The 20,038-nt window shown below is 45.8% G+C and overlaps 1 protein-coding gene across 2 annotated transcripts in view; it reads right to left on the reverse strand.

Annotated features, from left to right (window-relative positions):
- Positions 1 to 20,038, reverse strand: part of SRPX (sushi repeat containing protein X-linked) — a 66,042-nt gene that overhangs the window by 11,082 nt on the left and 34,922 nt on the right. For both annotated transcript variants that reach the window (XM_054975117.1, XM_054975116.1), the window contains one exon: positions 2,891 to 3,017. In XM_054975117.1, coding sequence (XP_054831092.1) covers positions 2,891 to 3,017 — 127 coding nt within the window. The remainder of the gene's footprint in view (positions 1 to 2,890; positions 3,018 to 20,038) is intronic.

Below are 20,038 nucleotides of genomic sequence, written 5' to 3' on the forward strand. Positions count from 1 at the left end.
TTCCGACAATTTCAGAGGAATGGAAAGAGAAGTTAAATAGGGAAGTGACAGAGGAAGAAATAAAAGAAGCTATACAATCAACAAAACTACGGAAAGCGCCTGGAGCGGATGGAATAACAGCAAAGTTTTATAGAACGATGGCCAATGAACTGACACCGTTTCTAAGGGAGGTAATCAATGGAATTTTGCAAGGCCAAAAGATTCCTGATTCATGGAATGAAGCTAATATATCATTGATCCCGAAAGATGGACAGGATTTGACTAATGTTAAGAACTATCGGCCAATTTCGCTGCTGAATAATGACTATAAAATATTTGCGAAAATTATGGCGGAAAGGTTAAAGGGAAGGATGGCGGAATTTATTGCAGAAGAACAGGCTGGATTCCTACCTAATAGACAAATTAAGGACAATTTAAGGACAGTAATAAACGCTATTGAATACTACGACAAGCACTGTGATAGGGAAGTTGGTTTCTTTTTTGTGGACGCGGAAAAAGCATTTGATAATTTGAACTGGGACTTTATGTTTGCCACTATGGAAAAGCTGCAAATGGGAGAAAAGTTCATACAAGCAGTTAAAGGCATTTATAAAGACCAATGTGCAGCGATTGTAGTCAATGACGATTTGACTAAAAAATTGAAAATAAGTAAAGGTACAAGACAAGGCTGCCCATTGTCTCCATTGTTGTTTATTTTGATTTTGGAAATTTTGTTGATTCAAATTCGAGAGGACGATACAATTCGTGGCATAAAAATAAAGGAATTTTCCTACAAAGTCAGAGCATTTGCGGATGATGTAATGTTGATAGTGGAAGACCCAATAGATAACATGCCAAAAATAATAGGTAAAATAAAGGAATTTGGAGACTTGGCTGGATTTTATGTGAACAAAAAGAAGTCGAAGATATTGTGTAAGAATATGACGAAGCAAAAACAGCAAGAATTAATGGAGACAACAGACTGCGAGGTAACTAACAAAGTAAAATATTTAGGAATTGAGCTGACTGCGAAAAATATAGATTTATTTAAAAATAATTACGAGAAACTGTGGCAACAAATAGAAAGAGATTTGATAAAATGGAATAAATTAAATTTGTCATGGTTGGGAAGGATAGCAGCAGTAAAGATGAATGTGTTACCACGCGTGATGTTTTTGCTGCAAACTATTCCAATTATCTGAGACTTCAAACAATTCGACAAATGGCAAAGAAAAATTTCAGACTTTGTGTGGGCAGGCAGGAAACCCCGGGTGAAAATGAAAGTATTACAAGATTCGAAAGAAAGAGGGGGACTGCAACTGCCAAACATAAGACTATATTATGAAGCAATTTGTCTGGCTTGGTTAAAAGATTGGATAACGCTAAAAGACCGCAAATTGCTGGCCTTGGAGGGACATAAAAAATTGTTTGGATGGCATGCCTACTTGTGGTATGACAAAGTTAAAGTGGACTCTATGTTTTTGCATCATTATATCAGAAGAAGCCTTTTCACAATCTGGAAGAAATACAAGAATTACATGGAAAGTGGTATCCCTTTATGGGTGGTACCATATGAAGTAATAGATCCGAGAGCTGTTTATAATGAACAACAATGTTTAACTTATAAAGAGATAACGTCGACGGAACATAGAATATTAAAAATAAAGACACAAGAAGAGTTATCTCCTCAATATGGATGGTTTCAATATAGGCAAATCAGGGATCTATACAACTCGGACTGTTTAAGGGGAGGAATAAGATTGAAAAACTCGGAGCTAGAAGAAATGATTTTACAAGAAGGTAAAAAGACATTTCGAAAATATACAAAATACTTTTAAAATGGTATACGGAAGACGAGACAGTCAAAGTCCAGATGGTGAAATAGGCAATAAACGTTCACAAAGAAATAACAATGGAATCATGGGAATATTTGTGGAAAAACACTTTGAAGATTTCAACTTGTACCAATATTAAAGAGAATGTTTATAAAATGATGTATAGGTGGTATTTAACGCCTAAGAAGATTGCGCTTGGAAATGCAAATATGTCAGACAAATGCTGGAAATGTAAAAAGCATGAAGGATCATTTTATCATATGTGGTGGACTTGTGAGGTAGCTAAGCAATACTGGGGATATATAATAGAAATAATTAATGAGGTTTTGCAAACCCAAATAAATAAGAACCCAGAATTGCTGCTACTGAACTTGGGAATGGAAGAGGTTCCAAAGCAGTATAGAACATTGCTATTTTACATTATTACAGCAGCAAGACTTTTGTACGCGCAGAAATGGAAAATGCAAGAAATACCAACTATAGAAGATTGGATTTACAAATTGTTGTACATGGCAGAAATGGATAAAATGACAAGAAAACTGAAAGATCTTGATCCAGGAGAATATATTGCAGACTGGGGGAAATTGAAACAGTATCCAGAAAAAAAATGGGATGTGAAAGGAGGACTGTGGCAGTTTGAGAATTATTAACGCGTGATTTTATAAAGGGGAGAGAGAAGTAACTTTACCATTAATGGGGAAATTTAGTTATTAATCAATCTAAGCTAATATTAGTATTAAGAAGAATGTATTAAAAATAGATAGGTTAAACAGGGAGACGTAGATTGGCTATATTAGTAAATTGGAGATATAGAAGAATTTGAATATGCTTAGAATAAGTGATACAATATATATAAGATTTAGAAAAATTATAGTTAAGAGTAATTTAAATAATAAGATGGGCTAAGGGTTGGAAAGCTGTTGGAAGTCTATAAGGAGGGGGGAAAGGGTAGGGGTTGATATAATTTAGGTAAGATGGGGAATTTGTGTAATATTTTATGTACTCACCAATAAATTTTTTTTAAAAAAGCATATATACCACAGACATCCCTTAGATGATGATACAAGTTCACTTACTCTGTCAAAATGCCATCTGCAGTGTCCCGTCCCTCCGGGGTGTCCCAGAATACACGGGCTGTCAATTTATTAGGCTCTGCTGTTTTCTCTTTTACACTCGGACACTGGATTCTGGGAGGTTCCATATCTGTAAACAAATGCAAAAATAATATCGTTTGGATTCCCCTGATATTGTACAAGTATCAAAATACTTTGTTTAAAAGGCAGGAATGGTTTTGTGTAAGTGAATTATCAAGTTAATATCAGAATCTTTGAAGTTGTCGATGTAGTAATATTAAAATTTCACCTATTTGAAGGTAATAAAAAAGAAAGCAATCTTACATAAAGGGTGACAACCTTTGGACAAAACCATGTTTCCACACTCTTTGAGTACCATCATGCTTCTCTTTCCTTCAGCTTTGGCCAGCAGGGCTTTTGAAAATTCCCCAGTCCCTACTATGATCCAACCTGCTGGTTCTTCACAAAGGACTCTCTAAAGAGCTCCTTTTGAAAAGTCACCTTTCACTTTTACTGATGCATTTTCACTGTTTCCCCACCTTTACTAAAAATTATGGTCTTTTTGCAGCTTTTATCAATAATCGGTAAATTTTAAAATCTAAACAACTAATACTTTACAATCAGCATTCAACTATAACTTATTTTATAATGCCTGTTCCCTTTAATGTCTGCACAAAATTCTGTATCTATTACAGAAAGGGGAATTCAAATACTTGTACATATTTATTAACTTACTTCCAATGCTTCATTTTGATTGTACAATTTGGCAATTCTGGAAGAATTTAGAACTTCTAGAGTAAAGGAAGTTGGAATAGATAGAACAGACTGAGGAAATAGGGCAGGAGGACAGACTAGAGGACGTACAGTGCAATCTTATGCATATTAACTCAGAGATAAGTACCTCTTTATTTATGGAGGCTTACAGCCTGAGAGCTGGTTAGAAGACTACTGGGTCTTTCTGTAACTAGGAGCAAAGTCCCACTATATTGTACAAAGACACATTCCAATACCAGTACATGTCACAAGGAGTCCAAAGTCTTAAAACAATCCTCTCAAACATGTTTGTAAAAGCTATACATTATATTTTCAGCAAAGTACCTACGAAAAAATACTATATGAAGCAGCTTTATGGGCCATTGTACATGACTATAAGCATCATCAAATAGGCTGGGGAATTATATGCAACATTTTTTACTTGTGCAAAATGAGTTGGACAACCTGTAATACCAGGGAAGAGTCACAAAAACAAGCACCCACTAAAAGTAAGGCAGTTTTGTACACATGCAGATTCCCAGTGTTTGAACTAGTACTTAAGCATGTGCTTAAGCATATTTTGAAATCTTTCCAGGGCATTCAATGTTACAAAGGATTACTGAGAAGGTACCATCACCAAACAGAAAAGAAGCATGGTTTCTATGTAACACTGTGAATTTCTGCCACATTAAGTCAACAACCTTGTGTTACTATAGGAACTGCATCTCCAGGCATCCATGGATCAGTGAACTCTTCTTGCTGGACCAGGCTGCTTCAAGCAATTTTAATTGCTTAGAGACAATCGTTAGATAAACACACACACACCTCCTTGCTAATCTGTAATAACACAGTGAGGAGCTGGGTTAATAGAAAACGGACAAACTGGAGTATTCTAAACAGGGATTTCTTAGCAGCACTACCAGAGCCAGACATTTAATTTTAGCTATACAGGAGGAAACCATTAAAAATGTTAAGACAGTAAGATCCAGTTTCAGCAAAGCTATCTGCAGTGACTCCAATACAATTTCCACAGAAATCTTAATGAAAATCATAAGGATACAAATTGAAAGGAAAGATACTAGATGGCCCATGAATGCAAATTTTTGCTAATCGTATGTATGCTATCAATATGTGTATTCTTATGCGAAAGGGTGAAAAATGTGTTTGTATGTGTAGAGAACTGGCTCAATTTGGCAGTTTTGTGGAAACATAATTTACTAGTGTTAAACCAACTACCAAGTCATTTAAAGTGAATTAAATTAAAATAACATTTCATTAGCCCAACCCCACTCTTTGTTTTCCCCTGCTTGGAAAATTCACAATTGGGCAGCTATATCTGGGCTCCTATCATAGTCCCACTGGGAAAGAGCGCAAAGTCCTGAATGGCTGTCAGGTGGCATAAAAACAATACCGTATTTCCCAAGGACAAAGGAGAGCAAGCACATGCTTCTGCTTCCCCTCAAGAAGTTCCCTTCAGGTCTTAATGTTAAACTAATCACCCAACTTGATACCAACCAGTCTTGGTTTTCCTTGCAGAAATGGACTGAGTGGGAAGGTTTCTCATGTTAGGTGGCACAGCTTGTCAATTTTGTTGAGACAGGCAACTGCAACAGCACACACACCCTTTGTATTATGCAGTCGGCAGTTTCTGTGCAGATATGATTCAAAATTCCCCTCTCTCCAAATATAATGATGCATTAGAGTATCACTTTACCAATGACAAACTGTTTGGATTCCGTATCTAAAAATTACTTTAGTTGGGTGTTCTTCAAAGCTAAGAAGTAGACATGGGCACAAAATGAAATATGACGCAAATTTAGTCACAAAACAGCATAATTGCAGACAGGCTGGTGCCAATCCATCGATTCTCTAGGCAACAGTGACCACTTTGTTGCCATTGGAAACCCCAATCGTAGCCCACTTACCCTTGATAGGCAGCTCTCCTAGCCATCTGGAGAACATCCATTCTGCCCTATACAGCCAGGAGCTAGGGGTCAATTCGCTAGGCAACCAAGGAGGTGGGCCTTCTGTAGTCATGGGCACACCAATCTCACCCCTCCAAACCCTGTTAGGCAGGTCTGTCAACCAATGACAGACCTCCTGTTCTCCACTATATCAGCGTTTTTAATAATAGGCTCTTCTATCTCTGCCTCGTGTTTCAGTACCAGTAGAGAGAGGGAGAGGGAGGAGGACCTGTTGCTGGGTTTGGAGTGGGAGAGTGTGTGGAAGGATATGGGTTTGTGCTTTTGGCTGCTGCTTTAAAGAGACTGAAAGAAGCCTCTTATTTCCAGATCTTGGCCTTGCTGTGGGAAGGTCTTTGGGTGAGGGTGCCTTTTTTCCTCCCCCTCCCCTTCCTAGTCTCAGGCCTTAGCCTGGCTCTGGGGCCTAGGCTAGGCCTCCCCCTTTTTTATTTCATAGAATCATAGAATCATAGAGTTGGAAGGGGCCATACAGACCATCTAGTCCAACCCCCTGCCCAGTGCAGGATCAGCCTAAAGCATCTCTGACAAGTATTCATCCAGCCTCTTCTTGAAAACTGCCAGTGAAGGGGAGCTCACCACCTCCCTAGGCAGCTGATTCCACTTTTGAACTACTCTGACTGTGAAAAAGTTTTTCCTAATATCCAGTCGGTACCTTTGTGCATGTAGTTTTAGCCCATTGCTTCGCGTCCTACCCTCTGCTGCCAACTGGAACAGCTCCTTGCCCTCCTCCAAATGACAGCCTTTCAAATATTTAAAGAGAGCAATCATGTCCCCCCTCAACCTCCTCTCCTCCAAACTAAACATTCCCAAGGCCCTCAGCCTTTCCTCGTAGGGCTCAGTCTCCAGACCCCTGATCATTCTTGTTGCTCTCCTCTGCACCCTCTCGATTTTGTCCACATCCTTTTTGAAGTGAGGCCTCCAGAACTGCACACAATACTCCAGGTGTGGCCTGACCAAGGCAGCATAGAGAGGGGCTATGACCTCCTGCGATTTCGATGCAATGGCCCTTTTGATACAACCCAAGACTGAGTTTGCCTCTTTTGCCACTGCATCACACTGACTGCTCATATTTAGTTTACAGTCCACTCTTACCCCAAGATCTCTTTCGCATACACTACTGCCCAGAAGTGTATCCCCCATCCTGTATTTGTGCTTCACATTTTTGTGGCCCAGATGTAATACTGTGCACTTATCTATGTTGAATTGCATCTTGTTCACAACTGCCCACTTCTCCAGAGTATTCAGGTCTTGTTGAATGTTGTTAATTCTATCTTCTTGGGTGTTTGCTACCCCTCCCAATTTGGTATCATCAGCGCATTTAATGAGCAGCCCTTCCACTCCTTCATCCAGATCATTGATAAAAATATTGAAAAGTACCGGGCCCAAAACCAAGCCCTGCGACACCCCACTGGAACCTCCCTCCAATCTGATGAAACGCCGTTGACCACCACTCTTTGACTGCGGTCCTCCAACCAGTTCCCTATCCACCGAACTGTCCTATAGTCTACTCCACAGTCTTCCAGTTTGCCCATCAGAATGTCATGGGGGACCTTATCAAAAGCTTTACTGAAATCCAGATAAATCACGTCAACAGAGTTCCCCCGATCCAGTAAGCTGGTCACTCGATCAAAGAAGGAAACCAGGTTGGTCTGGCAAGATCTGTTAGGAACAAAACCATGCTGACTTCCCCGGATCACTAAGTGGTCCTTCAGATGCTTACAGATTGATCCCTTTAAAATCTGTTCTAATATCTTCCCAGCTACAGAAGTCAGACTGACCAGCCTGAAGTTTCCCGGGTCATCCTTCCTTCCTTTCTTAAAGATTGGGATAACATTAGCTCTTCTCCAATCTTGTGGCACATCCCCAGTCCTCCAGGAGGCCTTGAAGATGATGGACAGGGGTTCTGCAAGTTCTCTGGAAAGTTCTTTCAGCACTCTTGGGTGCACCCCATCCGGCCCAGGGGATTTGTATTCATCCAGTGCAGCCAGATGCCTCTCCACTACCTCTCTGTCAATGTCAATTAGCCACTCAGGTGTCCTGCCACATTTTCTACTATCTCTAGATGTGCCTGAGTTCTTCAGGGAGAAAACAGAGGCAAAAAAGTCATTAAGCCTGTCTGCTTTTTCTCTGTTCTGCATCAGAGTTTCTCCATCTACTCCCAACAGCGGTCCAATTGCCTCTTTTACCTTGCGTTTGCTTCTCACATATCTGTAGAAGTTTTTCTTATTGTAGCGAGCCCTCCTGGCCAGACCCAGCTCGTACTGAGCTTTGGCCTCTCTGATGGCTGATCTGCAGTACCTAGTAACCCTCATATACTCCTCTTTAGAGGTCTGTCCTTCTCTCCATTTCCTGAACATTTCCTTTTTCTCCCTTAGCTTGTTCTGGAGCTCTCTGTACATCCACATTGGTTTCTTGGAGCCCTTACCATGTTTCCGTCTTGCTGGGATAGTGAGGACTTGAGCTTGCAAAAGCTCGTGTTTTAGAATGGCCCACCCTTCACTCGCTCCTTTTCCTTCCAGCACACTCCCCCACGGAATGACTCTCATCAAGCCTCTGAGTTCATCGAAGTTGGCCCTACGAAAATCTAACCTACGAGTCTGGCTACGAACTTCCTTGGCTCCCCACAGCAACTGGAATTCAAGAAGGACATGGTCACTTCCCCCTAAGGTCCCCACCACCTTCATCTCATCTACCAATTCTTCCCTGTTGGTTAATATCAAGTCTAGTATGGCCGAACCCCTTGTAGCTTCCTCCACCTTTTGAAAAAGGAAGTTATCGGCCAGGCAGGTCAGGAAATTGCATGATTCATGACGCTTTGCTGAGCCTATCTCCCAGCACACATCGGGGAAGTTGAAGTCACCCATAATTACAAGGTCCTGATGTCTGGATACTCTGCCAATCTGTTCAAAGAGGGCAGTATCCATTTCTTCTTGCTGGTCAGGTGGTCTGTAGCAGACTCCAACAATAATACCCTTTGTCCTTCCTCCCCTTATTTCTACCCATATACTTTCCACTGGGCTGTCCACCCCATTCTCCATAACTTCTTGACAATCAAGCCCTCTCCTCACATACAACGCCGCTCCACCTCCTCTTCTACACTTCCGGTTTTTCTTGAACAACTCATACCCATCCACTAGCACATTCCAGTCATGGGAATCATCCCACCAAGTCTCAGTAATTCCTACTATATCATAGCCCTCTGTTTGCAATAGAAGCTCAAGCTCTTCTTTCTTATTGCCCATACTTTGGGCATTGGTATATAGACACTTGTAGCCTTGTACCTTTGTTTGACCTTTCCTACCCAGGTGGGTCCCCACTGTGTTCACTTCATCGTTGAAGTCGCCATGTCGATCGTCCCCTGCCCCTTGCGGCATCAGTTTAAAGCTCTCCTGATGAAGTTCTCCAGGTTCGTTCTAAAAGTTTTCTTCCCTGCCCTTGAGAGGTGAAGCCCATCATGTGCTAGAAGACCTTCTCTAAGAAAACCTATCCCATGGTCCCAGAACCCAAAGCGCTCCTGCCGGCACCACCATCTCAGCCAGCGATTCACCTCAAGTATGGTCCGCTCCCGGCATGCTCCTCTTCCTGTGACTGGAAGGATAAAAGAGAATACCACCTGAGCCCCCAATGTCTTCAACTGCCTTCCAAGGGCTTCGTAATCCTCTTTAATTCTTGCAACAGTATTCGAAGCCATGTCGTTCGTTCCCACATGAATCAGCACAAACGGGTACTTATCAGCAGGCTTGATGAGTTTTGGCAGCCGGTCAGTAATATCCTGAATTCTGGCTCCCGGCAAGCAACACATCTCTCGGAATAGGGGATCTGGCCCAGAGACATTTGCTTGTCTTTCTCTTCTCTTTTGAGGGTTCACTGTTTCCTTGGTTCCTTTGGTTTTGGTTTAGGGCCTCTCCCCAAATCCCAGTTCCAGGGCTACTGCCTTGCTCTGGGGCCCAGCTTTGTGTGGGTTCCTCCTGAGGTCCCAACTCTCTTGCTTGCTGAGCACACCTCTTTGTTGCAGCTCACTCTTGGTTTCGGGCACCCACTGTGTGCATCTTCTTTTTATTTTGAGCACCTCTGCCACCTGGGCAGGTGCCTCTCTCCGTGTTGTTTAGGGGCTCTCCCCCAAGCCCAGTCCCAGGGCCACTGCCTTGCTCTGGGGCACAGCTTTGTGGCTTCATCGAGGGCAGAAACTCCTCAAAGTTATCTTGTTTCTTTTGCTTCCAACTTATTTTTGTGTGCAGCACTATGAGGTGCGGAATGAAGAGCAAGGGTGGTCTTGGGGGAAGAAGTGCACAGCTTGTCCTGGTTGCCCATCAGAGCCAAGCGATACTGAGGGGGAGGTCTCGGAGGCACCAGAGACTCCAACTGCAGTAGATCTCCCTGTGGGGGCTGTGGAGGAGGCAGAACAGGTCTCACCACTGGCGGGACTGGAACTGGATTTCCTCAAAATTTTTGAGGAACATGACGGGGAATCTCAGGAGGAATGGTGGGGTTTTGGAGAGACATCCAGCTTCTCCGAATCCCAAACTCTTGGGACTGTCCCTGCCTGCAGTCCGCCCCTTACTCTGTCTTCCAAGCCCCGCACCACACTGTGGGCAGTAATCCTTTGTCCTCCTCCTGACTCGCCAACTCCAGGTTGCCGTTTTGGTCAGGCACTATGGAAGCACTTCCAGCCCCTTCCCAATGACCCCTGTGTGGTGCGGTGCCGTTCCTGAGATGCCCTGGTGCGTAGGGGCTGTGACCCTATATATCAGTCATCAACCACTCTCCACTTGCATCTGCAGAGGCACCACCCGAGCTTGCTACCTCCGGAGCAACGCGAGTCATCTGGCAAGCAGAAGGAGGGCTCCTGATCAGAAAGAAGGTGGAGGGTCACAGGAGTCCACCCCGAGCAAGAAGCCTTGCCCCAAGGGTGATGCGGGTGGGAGTGGAACGTCCAGATAGGCTACTGTCATGAACTGGCTGTGCCAGGAAGGCCTAGCAAGTTCTCAGAAGCCTATTAGCAGTGGGAATAGGCCTGCCTACAATTCCCAGGAGCCCCTCGGCTGTTTTGGCACCCTTTTTGGCCAATCAGAACACAGGGGGCTAGTGCTATATAAGTCTGGGAGGGGAAAAGCCTGTGTTCTTTCTCCCAGGGGGAGAGGCCCTCATCCAGGTAGGGTGAGAAGGCAGGCCTGGCAGACAGAGGGACAGTGAGTTCAGTCGTGCTAGGGCCTTTTGTTTATTTTGCTTTCACCCATCTATTGTTGCTAATGCACCTTGCTTCTTGTTTGCTTGTTTGTTTGATATTAACTGACCTCCTTGTAAATAAATCCTTTGGTTGTTGTTACTCTGCTGGGTCCTCAGGCCTGTTTATTGGCCAAGCTACGGAGGTCAGAAGGGTTGGGAGGGTTCTCTGGGCCTTCCCAAGGGACCCTAAATCCCAGAGTAGTGGCAGCGTAAGGTGGCTCACCCCACCTGAGGCATGACAGCTACCTTGCAGGAAGTTGTCCCTTCGGGGTTAAGGACGGTGCCTATCAAAAGAGTCAGGGGGAGGGCTCAGGAGGTGGACAGTCGTGTGCTGGTGGAGACTATTGCCCTGGAAGGACTCCCTTTGTCTATTGTCGACAGTGTGGGCTTTCGGAGGCTGCTGCGTCACTTCACCCCCCTGGTTTGTGATGCCGTCGTGGCGGACCATTGACCGGCGAGTCATGCACGCCCTCTACCGCAGTGTGCGAGAGATGGCTGTTTGGGAGCTGTCGGACCATGCACTTCATGGCAGATATGTGGAGTGGCTGCCATCATGGCTACCTTGCTCTCACTGCCCATAGGTGGCAACCAGAGGGCCTCCACTGCCCCAGGGAAACACCAGAGCCGCAAGATGAGGATGCCCTTGCAGCCGGGGTACAGAGTGATCATGCTTCAGGCACGGGGGATGGATGATGATCACACAAGGAAGAACACTGCCACCATGATCAAGGCTGGGCTGAGGGAGTGGGCACGCAGGGGTGATTTTGTCTGTGGCATCACGGTCACCAATGTGGGAAGGAACATGCTGGTAGCCCTGAGAAGGGCATCCCTCGATGGCCATGTTTGCCTGGCACAACAGCTGCACCTGATCATGGCAGATTCTCTTGGGCTAGATAGCAAGTTCAAGTCCATCTGGGACCAGGTAACATTGTCCATGCGTGACTTGTTGGACAACTGCTGGCATCTGGCTTCGCACTTCTCCCGCAATGTGAAGTCTTTGTGTGAGCTGCTCCAGAGGCAGGGAGAGGGGGTGATCCCAAGCACTAGCTGGATGAGAACATGCCCACCTACTGGAACTCCACCTATGACATGGTTAGTTGTCTGGTGGAGCAAAAAAACCCAGTCCAGTACATCATGCCATCTGTGGCTATAATGCAGGAGGGAGAGGAGGTCAGCATCAGCTATGCGGACTGCTTGGCCCTCTCCCAGATGGTCCATGTCCTTAAGCCCTTTAAGGATGCCACTGAGCTCTTATGCTCGTACCAGTCCAGCCTTGGACAGGTCATCCCCCTGATCTATGGGCTGGACCGGGTGCTGTTCGACGAGCTGGCAAATGAGGAAGATTTTGCCCCCCAGGTCAGGGACTTGGCCTGGAGGTTACAGGCAGGCATAGCCGCCCGCTTGCATCCTCTCTGCCAGCAGCAGCTGTACAGACTGGCCTGTATATGTGACCCCCGGATAAAGGGCAGCATCACCATGTGGGACAACCAGCTACAGGACTGGAAGAAGGTCCTGCACAGAGTGGTGTGCAGGTATCAGGCATACAAAGTGGGACGGAGGGTTGAGGGTGCAGCGGGGGAAGAGGAGCCCTCCCAACAGGATTCTCTGGTCATATGTGGTGGGCTGTGTGGTTGACACCAGCAGGGTTGGTGCGTCTGTCAGGGCGGAGGACTCGGTGGGAGCCATGGTGCAAGAGTACCTTGCTGAGCCCACCGAGTCCCCCCCACCAACCCCCTGGAGTATTGGGCACGAAAATCCTCAATCAGGCTGGACATCTCCATCATGACCTCTAACATCCTCTCTTGCCTTTCCACAAGTGTCTAGAGCAGAGGGTATTCTAACACTTGGGAGACCTTCTCTATCCCCACTGCGCACGTCTGCACCCGGACCTGGTGGATATGTTGTCCTTTATTAAGGTCAACCTCCTCCTGCTTGGGTACCACTCCATGGACCTGTACTTGTCTGGGCCCTGAGCCACCTCAGATTGATGTGTGTCCACCCACTTACTGCCAGGCTCCAGGGAAAAGCTTCCGTCTGACCTCTTGTTGTGAGGTCTCTGTTGCTCACTCTTCTTTTTGTTTTTATTTACTCCTTCACTCTTGTTTTCTGCCATTTTCCCACATGGGAAGGTGTCTGAATGCCACTGCTGATTTGTTGGGGGGCTCTGGGTCAAAGCTGAGTGGACAACTCTGCTGGCGGAATCACAGGCAACCATTTGTTTTGTGTTCCTCCTTACTCTTGCTTTGAGCACCTGCCTGTGTCGTTTGGGCGCTGGTCTTGGGGCCACTGCCTGGCCCTGGGGCAAAGCTGAATGTGGGAGCCTCCCCTGGAGGCTCATGCAGGACAACCTTTTGTTTTTGTTGCTCCTTTCTCTTGCTTTGAGCATCTGTCTTGAACAGCAAGGTGTCTGTGTGCTCCTGGGCGCCAGTCTTGGGCCCACTGCCTGGCTGTGGGGCAAAGCTTATAGGGATCCTCGCCCGAGGGCTCACAGGACTGATATTCTTTCTTGGAGCACCTGTCCTTAATTGTAAGGGGTCTGTGGGTTATGTCCCTCCTGCGCCAAAAGTAAAGTGGTCCATCGTCAGGCTCTGTCTGGGCCACTCACACATCCTGAGGGAGAAGGTCGTGTCAGTCAGTCTGTAGCACTGTCAAATATCTCCTCACCGGGGATGGGGGGGTTGGCTTTCAATTGTGCGCTGCGGTAGGTACTGCCGCAGACCAAAGAGCGGGAGGCATCCATCAATGTCGCCAACTCCAACTGGTGGGTTTTACTGGCAGGAGATGGAGTCTTATTTTGAACACTGGTCCCTCCTGAGAGGGTGTGGAGGGCATCTGTCTGTACGCCATGTACGGAGGGTGGGTTCTGTCAGCGCTGGCAGCCACGCAACTCCTCAGCATGGGGGACGGGCATAGCTCAGCTGTGGTGCCCTGCTGTCTCCGTGCAGGGGACTGTCTCCTCCCCTCCCTGACACAGGGCATGGGTCTGCCTGTGCCGCCATGTCCGGCAGGTGGGTTCTGTGGGTTCCTGTTGGTCCCTAGCAGGGGGGAAGGGCATAGTTCAGCTGTGCTGTCCTGTGGTCTCAATGCAGACCAGAGTCCTTATTTTGAGAACCAGTGCTGCCTGGAAAGGTGTGACCAGTGGACATGATTCCGTTTCATGACTCTGCTGTCCTGGGTTGAGGAAGAGGCCTCCCCGGGAATGTAGAATTTCCTCCCCCAAGGGGGAGGTGTCTGTCCGTCTGCCTCACCCACCCATGCACATCCTAGGGTGAGGGGAGACAGCCCTCTCTGGGCATTTTTAGAATTTCCTCCCCCCAAGGGTGAGGCATCTGTCCGTCCATCCCACGCACCCATGCACATCCATCTGTTCTGTCTATGGCAAGGTGTTTGTGTGGTGATTTTGGCCTCTCCCATTCTCGGGTCCACCCCCTGGCTCTGGGGCAAAGCTAGGTGGGTTCCTCGCCCGAGGGCTCGCAGTGCGCAGGTCTGTGATGGAGGCCACGTCCTCTCTGTGGCGGGGGGGTCACAATGTCTCGATCGTGTGGTGTGGCAGGTACTGCCATAGCCCAAAAAGGGGTAGGTAGGCATCTGTCTAGCCAGTGGATGAAGGGGATGACTTATCCCAGGGAGCAGAGAAGATAGGTGGTGTCCTCATCCTCCCTCAAAGGGGGAGGTGTCTGTCTGTTTGTCCCACCCACCCATACACGCCGCGGGGTGAGGGAGACAGCCGCCCCAGGCATTTAGAATTTCCTCCCCCAAAGGGGTAGACATCTGTCCGTTCGTCCCACCCACACATGCCCCCCTCAGGCATTTAGAATTTGCTCCCCTCACGGGAGAGGCATCTCTCCATCCCACTCACCCATGCACATCCTGGGGTGAGGGGAGACAGCCCCCCCGTGCATTTAGAATTTCCTCCCTCCAAGGGGGAGGCTTCTGTCCGTCTGTCCATCCCACTCACCCGTGCATTTCCCAGGGTGAGGGGAGACGGTCCCCCTACCGGGCATTTTTAGAACTTCCTCCCCCCAAGGTGAGTGCTGCCACGTCCGGCAGGTGGGTTCTCATCAGCCACAACCAGTCCTACTCAGAATGAGGGCCAGGCATCTTTCTATCCTTGATGCTTCTCCCCTAACCAATGTGGGATGGTATCCATAGGGCAGTGCCGGACATGTCCATAATATGGGTTCTGTGGACAGGCAGCAGGCAAGAGTCCATCCATTCCATCAGAGTACCATCCCCTCAACCTCTGTCCATTCAGTGCTGCCATATCCAGCTGGTGGGTTTCATTGGCAGGCGTCCCCAAGAGTGGGACTTATAAAACCCACATGTGAGATGTAGTGTGCACCCCTTAAGGTCCAAGGGGGCACTGCAGGCCACCCCCAAGCCCATGGGTGGGGGAGAAGGCCCCCCCATAAGAGTGGGCCTTACAGTAACCTCCCCCCGAGAGAGGGAGACATCCGTCTATCCGTCCCCTGCCGCCACGTACAGCAAATACAGACTAACACAGCTAACTCCTCTGGATCTCCCAAAGAAGGGGAGGGATCCGTCACTGTCACCATATCCGGCAGGCATGATATGCCCACGAGGAGGGGCGGCCACCGACAGAACCCACATGTCATATATGGTGAGTGCCCCAAGGGGACAAGGGAGGTGCGGGCTCACCCCTGAGCCCGTTGCCCTTGGAGGGGCAAAAGGGAGGCGGTTTGCTCCGCTGACCACCTCCCAGGCCCAGGAGGAGAGGCGGCCACCGAGAGAACCCACACACCATCTCTGGTGGGCGCAGCATAGGGCACATCTTGGGATGAATGGCAGGGTTTTGGAGAAACATCCAGCTCGTCCTCCACATCCCAAACTCTTGGGACTGTCCCTGCCTGCCATCCACCCCTTACTCCGTCTTCCTGGCCCAGCTCTACACCACAGCTGGTCCTTCGTCCTCCTCTGATCCAGCAACTCCTGGTCCCCATTTCTGTCATGCACTCTGGCACAGCACTTCCCTTCCCTCCCATCCCGTTGACCTTCCTGATCAACGTATTGCAAACTGGGAGGACGGGTGGAAGAGAGCCTGTTGAAGTCTCCCTGAGAGTTTGACATCCCCGGGTATGAAGGGAGCCGTTGAAATGCCCTTGGTTCTGACTTCCGGTTTGGGATTCATGGAGGTCTAACGCAGCTCCATTTGCGGAGCTGACCGGATTGCCGTTTTAACCGGCCGGAGGGGTGAAAATAACCCGCGGCCGACTGCTCTCAGGCGGGGAGCAGGCAAAGAACGCTCAAGACCCTAGGGTGAGCTAGATCTCGGACGAGGGGGGGCTCTACACAAGGAGTCTCCCCCCCGATCCTTGAGGTCCCACCTTGTGACGGGTCGGCTATAATCTCTGCGGCAATTTTGGGGCCAATTCGGCTGGCATAAGACCTACATACCCAAGCTTCGATCGGGGAGGGAAGTCGAGAGGAGAATTTAAGATCGAAACAGCGATTACAACCCGAGAAAGTTGAAGAGAAGGTAAAGATCGCTATCTCTTGAAACGGGACAGATTGACAAAAACAGAGAGGAAAGAAAGTAGTTTTTTAAACTGCAACAGACTAGTGAAAAGGAGGTGAAGACTCGGCAGGAGTTGTATTTTAAAAGAGACTAAGTTTAAAGAAGTTATTACAAAAATCGGACTATTGCTTTGAATACCTGTGGTTTTGGAGCTGTGGGAAAAAGACACCATTGCGAGACCTGCTGTGGGAAGACGGGAGACAGGAAGTGCGTAACAACAATAGAGTGGCTGGAGGGAAGCGGCCCTTGCCAAGGGACAGGAAGTGGGGAATCGCCATTTTTGAAAGTGGAAGGGTCGTGGCTTCAGCGGAAGAGGAAGTAGGCCATCTTGGATTATAATAACATAGAGAAACCATAGAGAAAAGACGCCCGACATTTTGGATATAAAAAATTAATTTTGGCAAAGATTGGGACATTTGAAAAAAAGGAAAACGTTTAATTATACGCCACGGAGCTGAGGAAGAGAGCAGATTCGTGGGAGCGAGCTAAAGCAAGCCCCACGATGTCGAAAAAAGAGTGGCAATCGGCAATAGAAAATTTGGACAAAAAACTTATAGACATGATGAAAGAACTTAAGGACACGAAATTGGAGCTTATTAAAGAGGTCAAAGAAGTTACACAGACAGTAAAGTCGGAGCTGTCAGAAGTGAAAAAAGGCGTGGAAACGATTAGCAGTGAATTACAAGGAACGAAACAGAGAGTCAAAACAGTAGAAGACGCGATGGAGAATTTAATAGAAACGCAACAAACAGAGATGAGATTGGTAAAGGGGAGGATGTCAGTTGCAGAAACTAAACACATGGAGAAGCAGCTTCGTTTTCGTGGTCTGCCAGAAGTTGAAGGGAAGTCAGCGCAGGAACAGATGACTGAGGTGTTGGCTGAATACCTGGGGAAGGAGGAGGAGGAAATTGTGGCTATCCTAGATGTGGCGTATCGTGTGAACTCGAGAATTGCAACCCAGAGGAAACTACCAAGGGATGTGATCGTGCAGTTTACAACTAGAAATATGAAAGAGAAGATTGTGACAAAACAATTTCAAGATCCATTGGAGATTGATGGCAAGACGATTATCATAATGAAGGAATTGCCCAGATCAGTGTTACTGGACAGGAAAAAATATAGAGTGTTAATTCAGACTTTGAAGGACATGAACATTAGGTACAGATGGGAGTTACCGGAAGGAGTGTCCTTTGAGTTTGGAGGGGCAAAAAAGCGTATCAGATCTGAGCGGGAGATGGAGAGATTTATTAAGGACAATGAAAAAGACTTGCCAACAAAACCATGAATATGGAGTGTAAAGTATTATCTTGGAATGTAAATGGACTAAACTCACCGAATAAGAGAAAAAATATTTTTCATTGGCTACTAAAACAAAAATGTGATATTGTTTGTTTGCAGGAGACCCATATTAGAAAACAGGATGTAAAATATTTAAAATCTGGAAAATTGGGCAAAGAATTTGTAGCGGCTTCCAACAAGAAAAAAAGAGGAGTGGTGTTGTATATAAAAGAGGAGCTGCAGCCAAAATTTGTTATGAGAGATGTGGAAGCTAGATTTGTAGCAGTGGAATGTAATTGGAACTTAAAGAGAGTGTTGGTAGTCGGACTTTATGCACCTAACGGTGCAAAGGAAAGCTTCTTTGAGGACTTAAGGAAGCACTTAGACGATCTTGTATATGACCAGATAATTCTTGCTGGAGATTTCAATGGAGTGACAGATTTGGAACTAGACAAAAAGACTACAAAAGCACAAAAGAAAAGAGGACTATTGCCAAAGCTTTTTTTTGAGTTGATTCAACAAGAGACTCTCGAAGACGTATGGAGGAGAGAATATCCTAAAACCAGACAGTTTACTTTTTATTCTGCAAGGCATCTTACATTATCAAGAATTGATATGATCTGGGCCTCAAAGGACTTAGCGTTATGGACTAAGGAGGTAGAAATAATGCCGATGGTAGGCTCAGATCACAACCCAATTATGTGGAAATTTGGAAAAAGGAGAAAAAGGAAAGCCTGGAGAATAAATGAGGACTTGTTACAGGAAAGTGAGAATATGGAAACATTGAGAAGAGAGACTAAGTTTTTTATACAATACAACGTGAATAAAGAAGTACCAACCAGTAAAGTTTGGGACGCGTATAAGGCGGTTGTAAGGGGCATACTAATGGACTTAAATGGTAGAGCAAGGAAAAAGAAAGAGGAGAAAAGACAAGAGATTGAGGAGAAAATAAAGGCCAAAGAACTACAGTTAAAAAAGAGACCAGGGAAAAAGAAAATACATCAGGAAATCAAAATTCTTCAAGAACAGTTAACAGCAATGAGTAATAAAGAATTGGAGTGGAACCTTAAAAGACTGAATCAAAAAGCTTTTGAGGGTGCTAATAAACCTGGGAAATATTTGGCATGGCAATTAAAGAAGAAAAGGGAAAAGAAAATAATAAATAAAATTTGTGAAGAAAATAAAACGTATTTGGAGCAGACTACCATTAGCAGAGCCTTTTATAAATTTTACGCTAAGCTGTATAATAAAAAAGAAGTAAACAAAGAATCAATAGCATCATATTTGGAGAAAACCAAACTTCCAGAGATCTCGGAAGCTTGGAGAAATAAGTTGAACAGTGAAGTAACTGACGAGGAAATAAGTATGGCAATACAATCCGCAAATCTAGGAAAGGCGCCAGGGCCAGATGGACTTACGGCTAAATTTTATAAGACAATGGCCAACGAACTGGCACCATTCCTAAAAGAGGTGATGAACGGAGTTTTTAGGGATCAAAGAATTCCAGACACTTGGAGCGAAGCGAATATATCATTGATCCCAAAAGAGGGCCAAGATCTGACTAGCGTGAAAAATTACAGGCCTATATCATTACTTAACAATGATTATAAAATTTTTGCAAAGATATTGGCGGAGAGACTGAAGGGGTGGCTCTCGGAAGTTATAGAGGAAGAACAAGCAGGTTTTTTGCCGGACAGACAAATAAGAGACAATTTAAGGACAGTGATCAATGCTATTGAATACTATGACAAGCGTTGCGATAAAGAGGTTGGTTTCTTCTTTGTAGACGCTGAAAAAGCGTTTGACAATTTAAACTGGGATTTTTTGTTTGCCACTATGGAAAAGCTACAATTGGGAGAAAGATTCATCAGAGCAATTAAAGAAATATATAGGGACCAGACTGCAGCAATTGTAGTGAATGATGAACTGACCAAGAAATTGACGATTAGTAAAGGAACAAGACAAGGTTGCCCGTTATCTCCATTGTTGTTCATATTAGTATTGGAGATTCTGATGATACAAATACGACAAGACGAGGAAATACGAGGAATAAAAATAAAGGACTATTCATACAAGGTTAGAGCATTTGCAGATGACATAATGTTAATTGTAGAAGATCCATTGGAGAACATGCCAAAAGTGATAGATAAGATTAAGGAGTTTGGTGACTTGGCAGGTTTCTTCATTAATAAAAAGAAGTCAAAGATACTATGTAAAAACATGACTAAGCAGAAACAACAATTGTTAATGGAAACAACGGACTGTGAAGTAACTAGTAAGGTGAAATATTTGGGAGTTGAGCTGACTGCAAAAAATATAGATTTGTTCAAGAATAATTATGAAAAATTATGGACTCAGATAGAGAGAGACTTGATC

Source organism: Eublepharis macularius, chromosome 3, assembly GCF_028583425.1.
Source record: "Eublepharis macularius isolate TG4126 chromosome 3, MPM_Emac_v1.0, whole genome shotgun sequence".
Lineage (NCBI taxonomy): Eukaryota > Metazoa > Chordata > Lepidosauria > Squamata > Eublepharidae > Eublepharis > Eublepharis macularius.